The sequence below is a fragment of the Limulus polyphemus genome, unplaced genomic scaffold, assembly GCF_000517525.1.
Source record: "Limulus polyphemus unplaced genomic scaffold, Limulus_polyphemus-2.1.2 Scaffold8611, whole genome shotgun sequence".
NCBI lineage: Eukaryota > Metazoa > Arthropoda > Merostomata > Xiphosura > Limulidae > Limulus > Limulus polyphemus.
In genome coordinates, this window is record NW_013674221.1 from 1,224 (window position 1) to 12,243 (window position 11,020).

The following is an 11,020-nucleotide window of genomic DNA, read 5'->3' on the forward strand; positions in this document are numbered from 1 at the left end:
AATATCTGTTTATTAAATTCTAAAGAAAAAGAAATAAAGAGACAAAAACGAGTTTATGTTGAGTTATAATAGGCAAAAGGATGACAATAAAATTAATAATTAAACAAGAAACTATAAGGACATTTAGTTTTCCTTTCAAAACCTATAATGTATATGGTTACAGAAGCCAAAGTCACTGAATAAGAACTGAACAATATGGTAAGCTTATTCTAACATTTCCTATTACTCATCCATAAGTTATTCCTTTCTTTTCAATAATTTAACTTTTCATAAACAATGGTGGAAACGTTAATCCCTATCTACAGATGAGCAGCTTACTTTGTCAGCTCCAACTTTCTTGAATGCTGACTGAAGGACTTTAAAGTTAGTAATGTATTCATGCTCTAGTTGTGTTTTGAACTTCACTTTCTTCAGGGAAATACAACCTGAAAGAAAATGTTTATATTGTCTTATGTAAGGACTGTGCATGTACGACAAAAACTTAGCCAAGTAACAAAATTTATCAAAATGACACCCTTAAGCAAAGGTTACTTGTTCACAGATAACAACATTTATATTTTTGCAATCATCCTAAGACTACTTTGGCCATCTGATTCATGTCTGCAATGCTACTTTTAAAAAGAATGAATTAATTAGATTACAAATAGTCACATTATACGATTTTAATAGTACCAGTTTCTGATGTTACAATATCAACTATTTTGATAGTACCAGTTTCTGATGTTACAATATCAACTATTTTGATAGTACTAGTATCTGATGTAACGATGTCAACTATTTTGATAGTACCAGTTTCTGATGTTATGTTTTCAACTATTTTGATAGTACTAGTATCTGATGTTATGATGTCAACTATTTTGATAGTACCAGTTTCTGATGTTACAATATCAACTATTTTGATAGTACTAGTACCTGATGTTATGATGTCAACTATTTTGATAGTACTAGTAACTGATGTTATAACATCAACTATTTTGATAGTACTAGTATCTGATGTTATGATGTCAACTATTTTGATAGTACCAGTTTCTGATGTTACAATATCAACTATTTTGATAGTACCAGTTTCTGATGTTACAATATCAACTATTTTGATAGTACCAGTTTCTGATGTTACAATATCAACTATTTTGATAGTACCAGTTTCTGATGTTACAATATCAACTATTTTGATAGTACTAGTATCTGATTTTATGATGTCAACTATTTTGATAGTACCAGTTTATGATGTTATGATGTCAACTATTTTGATAGTACTAGTACCTGATGTTATAACAACTATTTTGATAGTACTAGTAACTGATGTTATGATGTCAACCATTTTGATAGTACTAGTAACTGATGTTACAACATCAACTATTCTGACAGTACTAGTACCTGATGTTATGATGTCAACTATTCTGATAGTACTAGTACCTGATGTTATGATGTCAACTATTCTGATAGTACTAGTACCTGATGTTACAACATCAACTATTCTGATAGTACTAGTACCTGATGTTACAACATCAACTATTCTGATAGTACTAGTACCTGATGTTATAACATCAACTATTCTGATAGTACTAGTACCTGATCTTATGACATCAATTACAAAGTTAGAAAAATTACAGGAAGTGAAACAAACTAACATAAATAAACAGATGAAGCAAATAATAGCAAGAAACAGAAATGTTACATTACAATTTATCAACCTCGATTGTAAATAGGAATACTCTTGCTGCTGTTGCATTAAACAATGTTTAAATACAACAGTAAAAGAAAAATGTAATTAAATAAAATGACAATCAACTAATATGCTTTAAGATGTCATGACAGTTATTTCAGATCACACAAGTCTTTCACTTAGCATTAGAAGTGCCTGAACGTGTTACAACAAATGGGTATGATGACTTTTTTTTTTTATAACCTTTGTTCTTGTACGTTACAGCAATAACAAAAACAGACTGCAACACTGGATCCCTGGAAGCTTAACTCTTTCATATCATCAACCTCCCCCAAAAAGAGAAGGTTACAAAATGTACCTTCAAACAACCTAACTTCTTCAAATCTGCACACTCCAACCAAAAGGGAGGTTATAGTATTCATTCAAAACCTTCAAACAACCTAACTTCTTCAAATCTGCACACTCCAACCAAAAGGGAGGTTATAGTATTCATTCAAAACCTTCAAACAACCTAACTTCTTCAAATCTGCACACTCCAACCAAAAGGGAGGTTATAGTATTCATTCAAAACCTTCAAACAACCTAACTTCTTCAAATCTGCACACTCCAACCAAAAGGGAGGTTATAGTATTCATTCAAAACAATCTTACCTCCTTCAAATCATCACCCTACTGCAAAAGGAGAAGTTACATATTCCAAACAATCTTACCTCCTTCAAATCATCACCCTACTGCAAAAGGAGAAGTTACATATTCCAAACAATCTTAACTCTTTCAGAACACCACCTTCTCCCAAAAGGAGAGGTTGCAGTATGTACCTGTAAAAGTCATTAGCCCCCCAAAAATGAAGATTAAGATATGTATCTGTACTATTCCCAAAGATGTTATGTTTTCCAAAAGTCAATACCTTACTTTTTGGAACACGCTCTGTGTCACACAGAATAATTTTATGCACATCTTACTATCTATATAATTGAGATGGTCACAAAACTTCGAAAAAGTAACCTGAAAATGTTGAAATATTGTCAAAAGTTCACAGAGCACTAAAATTATTTTGACTTCTGCAAACATGTACCCAAAATCTGTTGTGAAGCACTTAAACTTGAGAATGAAGCATTGTGAACCTTTCAAGATGCTTGCTCTTAACAGTGAGGTATTTATGTACTTAATACATATAACAAACAATTTAAACTACTAAATACTTGTCACTCATGAAATTTTACACTTCTGTTTACACAAAATTAAAATTAAGAAATAACAAAAGGTCCACAGATGTTAGCATTAAACAAGCTGGAAAACAATATTAAGAAAAATTCCTTACACCAGATGTATAATACTATCTTAGATATTAAAATAACAAACTTATCAGCATTTATACTGGTGAGATTTATGTACAAAATATAATATTTCATGTCAATAGGCTTAAATCAAACATGATGACTTTAATCACAAATCAATAAATGAACACATTTTGGATAATCACTCAAAACACTGTTGTGTTGTAATTATGTGAACTTACTCCTGTGAAGGATGGAAGGAAATTCTGTTTGAACAATATTAAAGACAACTACCAAGTCTACTACAATCAATATCATACACCGATTAAAATTTTTTCCAACTAAGGAAGTCTAATGTTCCTTGAAACAACAGCTTCCACACAAACATAAGCTGCATGTCTAAAAACTTTACATGGAATAAAAATAAATTATTCAGAGGAATACCTGACAAGTCTGACAAGAAATAACTTGTACTGCTACATAGATTCAAGAAAAATCAGTTTGACATAACTAGACATAATATTAATGGTCTAATAAATATTTAAATATAGTCTTAATATTTATTTTCATCCAACAAATTATCAGAAATTTTGTGCAAAGAAAGTTCTTACCTGGGAAAAGCATGTCCATAAATTGGCAATATGCAGCTCCTATATAATATATAAATAACAGTCACTACGAGACCACTATCCCAAAAGAAAACTTTTTTAAACAATATGTAGCCCGAAATATGTGTAAACACATAATAAAATTTTATATAATAAATACACCTTCTGTTAGATGCCCCTGTAGAAGACAAAACATTTTTTTTCAAACAATAAACAGCTCATTGATTAGACAAAAAGAGCAACTTTTTACATTAAATGCAGTCTTTGTACTACACAAAAACAAGACTATTTCAAGATGACAAGTCTCATGACTTTGCAGTAAGTTATTACCACCAGAGCTGGGTGATAACCTTGATTACCCATGAGCAGTGATTACATCACTCAGTGTAACATAATCAAGTAATCAAATTTACAGTTAAATCAACTAATGTCTTGAAAATAATCAATTAATTGAAATTAGTGTTTCTAATTATTAGTTTTAATAATTCCAATTATCTGAATAATCCAAATATTTAATTATGAATTCTCATTATTATTTTCACTTAATTCAAAGTTAATTAAAATACTCCCATAATCAACGTTTACATTGTGTATTTTACAATTTTGATCATTTGAGTATTTTAATTAATATCTTACACAAGTATCAAGAATTTTAGGTTGTTCAGCTTAATCAGTTAGCGTCACAAGTCACAAAAATAATAAATTAGTGATTCCTATTATTACTACTTTCAATGATTCCAATTATCTAAGTCTCGTGGGAATAACCGATTAACAAATTCCACTAATCGTCCACTTCTAATTATTACAATGACAGTACAGACCAAGTTGAAATGTGAAAGAATTAATGGTTTACCATTATTATAATATCAAATAAATCTGTTCTTAGAAAACAAACTTATTTTACGTTTGTGGCATTCACAACTAAACTTACCTGTACATAGTTCTTCTATCTTGGAGTACTGTGTTTCTAAGCAGTCGTTAACCCAATTCAACATCTCATGCCTACTAAGATTCTCTGTTGTGGCACTAGTAGCATATACATTAACACAGAGAGGACTAGACATTGTGGTAATCTGTTAAAATAGTTCACTCCTAATTAATGTCATCATGATGGGTTTTGAGATTCTAAACTCACCCTTTCATTAACAGAATATTTTATGGCTTAATCATAGCATAATTAACTTTCTACATCATAGACTTGGCATAGTTTACCATCACAACTTCTCCTGCTCTAACTAGTGTATTAACTTACAAAAGCTTTAATGGAGTGCATTAAATTAACACATACATCTCGCACTAATCTATTATAAAATCTTCTTCATCTAATACCTTGATAATGTTTCCAATCTTGATATGTATCATGATAACCATCTTGATATCTATCATCACTGTAACCATACTGATACCTGTCATCACTGTAACCATCTTTATACCTGTCATCACTGTAACCATCTTTATACCTGTCATCACTGTAACCATCTTGATACCTGTCATCACTGTAACCATCTTGATACCTGTCATCACTGTAACCATCTTGATACCTGTCATCACTGTAACCATCTTGATACCTATCATCACTGTAACCATCTTGATACCTGTCATTACTGTAACCTTCTTGATTCCTCTCATCACTGTAACCATCTTTATACCTATCATCACTGTAACAATCTTTATACCTATCATCACTGTAACCATCTTGATGCCAATCATCACTGTAACCACATTGATACCTATCATCATCGCCACCTTCTTGATACCTATCATCATCGTAAAAGATGGTTACAGTGATGATAGGTATAAAGATGATTACAGTGATGACAGGTATAAAGATGGTTACAGTGTTGACAGGTATCAAGAAGGTTACGATGATGATAGGTATCAAGATGGTCACAGTGATGATAGGTATCAAGATGGTTACAGTGATGATAGGTATCAAGATAGTTACAGTGTTGACAGGTATCAAGAAGGTTACGATGATGATAGGTATCAAGAAGGGATGCCAATCATCACTGTGACCATCTTGATGCCAATCATCACTGTGACCATCTTGATGCCAATCATCACTGTGACCATCTTGATACCTATCATCATCATAGCCTTCTTGATACCTGTCAACACTGTAACCGTCTTGATACCTCTCATCACTGTAACCATCTTGATACCTTTCACCACTGTAACCACATTGATACCTTTCATCAGTGTAACCACATTGATACCTTTCATCAGTGTAACCACATCGATACCTCTCATCATCGTAACTTTCTTGATACCTATCATCATCGCCACCTTCTTCATACCTATCATCACTGTAACCATCTTGATACCTATCATCACTGTGACCATCTTGATACCTATCATCATCATAGCCTTCTTGATACCTGTCAACACTGTAACCGTCTTGATACCTCTCATCACTGTAACCATCTTGATACCTCTCATCACTGTAACCATCTTGATACCTTTCACAACTGTAACCACATTGATACCTTTCATCAGTGTAACCACATTGATACCTCTCATCATCGTAACCTTCTTGACACCTATCATCATCATAACCATATTGATACCTATCATCACTGTAACCATCTTGATACCTTTCATCACTATAACCACATTGATATCTATCATCACTGTAACCACATTGGTACCTATCATCACTGTAACCACATTGGTACCTATCATCACTGTAACCACATTGATACCTCTCATCACTGTAACCATCTTGATACCCATCATTATCATAACCATATTGATACTTGTCATGATCGTAACTTCTTGATACCTATCATCACTGTAACCACATTGATACCTCTCATCACTGTAACCATCTTGATACCCATCATCATCATAACCATACTGATACTTGTCATGATCGTAACTTCTTGATACCTATCATCACTGTAACCATACTGATACCTATCATTACTAACCTTCTTGACACCTATCATCATCATAACCATATTGATACCTATCATCACTAACCTTCTTGACACCTATCATCATCATCATAACCATATTGATACCTATCATCATCGTAACCATATTAATACCTGTCATGATTGTAACTTCTTGATACCTATCATCACTGTAACCATCTTGACACCTGTCATCATCGTAACCATATTGATACCCATCATCACTGTAACCATCTTAATAACTATCATCATTGTATCCTTCTTGACACCTATCATCATCGTAACCATCTTGATAACTATCATCATCATAACCATCTTGATACTTCTCATCACTGTAACCTTCTTGACACCCATCATCACTGTAACCATATTGATATCTGTCATCACTGTAACCATATTGATACCTATCATCACTGTAACCATATTGATACCTATCATCACTGTAACCATCTTGATACCTGTCATCATCGTAACCATATTGATACCTATCATCATCGTAACCATCTTGATACCTATCATCATTGTATCCTTCTTGATACCTATCATCATTGTATCCTTCTTGATACCTATCATCATTGTATAGTTCTTGAAACCTGTCATCATCGTAACCTTCTTGACACCTGCCATCATTGTAACCTTCTTGAAACCTGCCATCATCATAACCTTCTTGACACCTCCCATCATTGTAATCTTCTTGACACCTCCCTCATCATAACCTTCTTGACACCTACCATGATCGTAAAGTTCTTGAAACTTGCCATCATTGTAACCTTCTTGACACCTGCCATCATCATAACCTTCTTGGCACCTGCCATCATCATAACCTTCTTGGCACCTGCCATCATCATAACCTTCTTGACACTTATGAGGATCATAAAGTTCTTGAAACCTGCCATCACTGTAACCTTCTTTACACCTACCATCAACTCTTGATAATCCTTAAACTCAATATTGAGACTAGATTATTGGTTAATCAACATTTATATGTCGTTTGAAGATGGTATATTAGTAATGCTCATCAAGTTACATGGATAGGAAGCAACAGTAACACAGTGTTTAACACAATTATAAGGTATGGTACTGACAGTAACATGGACAGGTAGCAATAGTAACACGGTGTTTAACACAATTATCAGGTATGGTACTGACAGTAACATGGACAGGTAGCAATAGTAACACGGTGTTTAACACAATTATAAGGTATGGTACTCATAGCAACATGGACAGGTAGCAACAGTAACGCAATTATCAGGTATGGTACTGACAGTAACACGGACAAGTAGCAACAGTAACACAATTATCAGGTATGGTACTGACAGCAACACGGACAAGTAGCAACATTAACACAGTATTTAACACAATTATCAGATATGGTACTGACAGCAACATAGACAGGTAGGAGCATTGAAGCAATGTTAAATACATCTATCATATGTAATACTGACAGCAACTTGAACAGATAACACCAAATAATAACAAGTGTTTAGTACAACTTGAACAATATATTCTATTTGTATACAAACAGTCTAAAACTTTAAAGCTGGACTTATATTGAATAGTTTATTCTTATATAGAACTGTATCTGTTTAGAGAATTAATTTTAACATGTCTACTCTGTCAGACTTATGATGCTTTCAAATAAGCAGCTGTAGCTTTAAAAACAAAACATACAGACAACAAAGTAACATCAGGTCCTTTATGGTTGTCCCTTGAGAAAAATAAAAACTTAACACACCATTTATTTTTCAGGAAATAATCAGTTACTGTCTTCAATTCTTGTAAATTGCTGACAGCAACTTATTCTGTAAGCCAATCAAAACCACTCCAATTTGTTCAACACTAAATGTTGAATTATCTTTTGTAAATCAAGATGCAAAACTTTTTCTTGATCAAAGCAAATAAAAAAGGATACATTGAAAATGTTTAAAAGTATATAATCTTTTTTAAAAACTGGTATATTCAGTCATCTTAAAAAGATGCAGAATATCTAAGTTAAAATATTTTTACTATAAAACAACATATTTATTGTGTAATATTTCATATTTTCCTGATGTAATTTATGAGAATGAAATTTTCAGTTACTCTTCCATAGGTTTTTGAAACAGTTAATTAAGGGTCTACATAGTCCTTCTGAGAAATGTTATAATAATTAATACTGACAAGGGACAAGACATATATCCAGATCAATTAAATTTGTTAGTTTAAATTCACTTCATTTTAATAAACTGTATTTTATTTCCCATTATTAAGTCTGACAAAATTTTATTAAGAAAAAAAAACCAACATTTATGAAGATTAAATACCTTTACTTCCCATTCATTAATCCAATTAAGTACAATTTTGATTACATAATAATGCAAACACAACTATTCCATGATCTGCATTTCAGTACAAGTTTCATATAACAGTCTAATTTCTGGTACACATGAATATTATAAGAGCATGAATGGGAAAGATAACAACTATCAGATTAGTAATAAAACTAAAATACATAATAGCTGTAGGTGTATGTTTGATTTTGTATGTGTATGTGTGTGCATTAGAGAATAAAAAAATCACAAGAACACAAGATAAAGAAAAATTCCAAAAAAACTCAACAAAAACAAAAATCCAACTTGGATGTACATTTCAGTTTAATCTCCATGTAGTGTAGGCTACATACATCCAACAAAAAATAACACTAACAGCATCACCTGGTAAATTGTTTCAAAAATTTCTAAGCAAAAACGCTTTTGTCATATGACAAGTTTACAATTAAATCTATGCTTTAAAAACGTAAATTTGTATAATAGCAACATTAAAGTTCGTATTTCTTACAACTTTTGTTCACTACACCACTTGGTTACTTTTTAATTTGTTATATAAAGTTGTTCTACTTCTAAGTTTAACACGAACCCCGAAGGCAGTCATTTCTCATCAGTTACTACGTCTAGTACCAAACATTAAACTAGACATCATTGTAAATTATAACAAACACAAGAACCGTAATATCAATATTAATACTACTAATACTAACTACGTAACTCACAAAGTTGTAGTAATAAACCATTACTATTAGAAATACTACTAGTACTACAGTACAAACAACTCAAACTACAACTACAAGACGTTATTAACGTAAGTACAGAAAATAAACTAAAATAGAAAATATATTTAATAAAATAAATGCAATACTACTTTTAATACAACATGTGGTTCACGTATCTTAAATATTCATATTAAAGTATAAGGAATTAAATAGGATTTGGTATAACGACTCACCACAGATTTAACACAAAATGCAGCTGTATCTCCTCTACTGCAACAATTGTACCTATGCGGCAATAGTGGCCCTGTATGCTTGCTGGTGAAACATGTAATACATTAGACAACTGACAGCATAAACATTTCACTAGAGGACGCCCACGAACACCTTAACTATTACTGAATTATCTTCCACAAACGAACGAAGGAACGCACACACGTATAAATCAGGTTTGGAGTTTTGATTTAAGTTTACATCATGATCTGATCTTTTTATATTAACGATTAACACTGTAATATAGTAAATCAGTATAAATAACAATGAAATCATGGAAACAAATACCATAGAAAGCACTAGGTGCGTACACAAGGAGATAATGCAAGGAGCTCCATCCCCAAATATCTCTATGCATACGGACTTGGTCATTTTTGTGATTAATGCTGCTTATTGCTATGCATATAATATATTTTGCTATGGTTTATACGTGTGTGTGTGTGTTTAATATGCCCTCTACCCTACCATCAAATAGCTTGTTTGTTTGTTTTGAATTTCGCGCAAAGCTACACGAGGGCTATCTGCGCTAGCCGTCCCCAATTTAGCAGTGTAAGACTAGAGGGAAGGCAGCTAGTCATCACCACCCACCTCCAACTCTTGGGCTACTCTTTTACCAACGAATAGTGGGATTGACCGTCACATTATAACGCCCCCACGGCTGAAAGGGCAAACATGTTTGGTGGAACGGGGATTCGAACCCGCGACCCTCAGATTACGAGTCGAGCGCCCTAACCACCTGGCCATGCCGGGCCCCCCAAATAGCGTTCAAATTTATATTCCTGCAAACGACACTGGTTATCTGCCACGTTTGTAGACTTTATTGAATCAATTTTCATAAAGAGTAAAACGTAATCCAGTAAACAAAAATTCGTCCGATATGACATAAACGTTTGCAGTATTAAATTTCGTTTTATTTTCTAGTACTTTGAGGTTATGCTGAAAATAATGTCCCCCAGTGGTTTAGCGGTAAGTTTACCGACTCACAACGCTAAAATCCTGGATTTGATTACATGCGGTTGACGGAGTCGAATAACCCAGCTTTGTGCCAAAACAACACACGAAAAAAATTAATAATATTGTTGCGTCAGCGAGGTCACGTGACTAGTGTCACGCCACGTTTCTGAACTATCCTGTACCTTCATGAATGCCCTAGCATTTACTAGATATAGGGCAGTCTGGTATATATAAGAGGGTGACAATGTGACGGGACAACAATGTGTGTAGGTAGTGAGTAATTGAACTGCAGTCAGGAAATAT

General features: G+C 33.0%; 1 protein-coding gene across 1 annotated transcript; it reads right to left on the reverse strand.

The window, feature by feature from the left end:
- Nucleotides 1-273: 273 nt before the first annotated feature.
- LOC111083215 (microtubule-associated protein RP/EB family member 3-like) lies at nucleotides 274-9,955 on the reverse strand. The gene is made up of 4 exons (XM_022379557.1): nucleotides 9,727-9,955; nucleotides 4,482-4,623; nucleotides 3,554-3,592; nucleotides 274-425 (listed from the first exon to the last, which is right to left on the reverse strand). The coding sequence occupies exons 2-4, from the start codon at nucleotides 4,612-4,614 to the stop codon at nucleotides 289-291; spliced, it is 309 nt and encodes a 102-aa protein (XP_022235265.1). The 5' UTR covers nucleotides 4,615-4,623; nucleotides 9,727-9,955; the 3' UTR covers nucleotides 274-288.
- Between the last annotated feature and the right edge of the window lie 1,065 nt (nucleotides 9,956-11,020).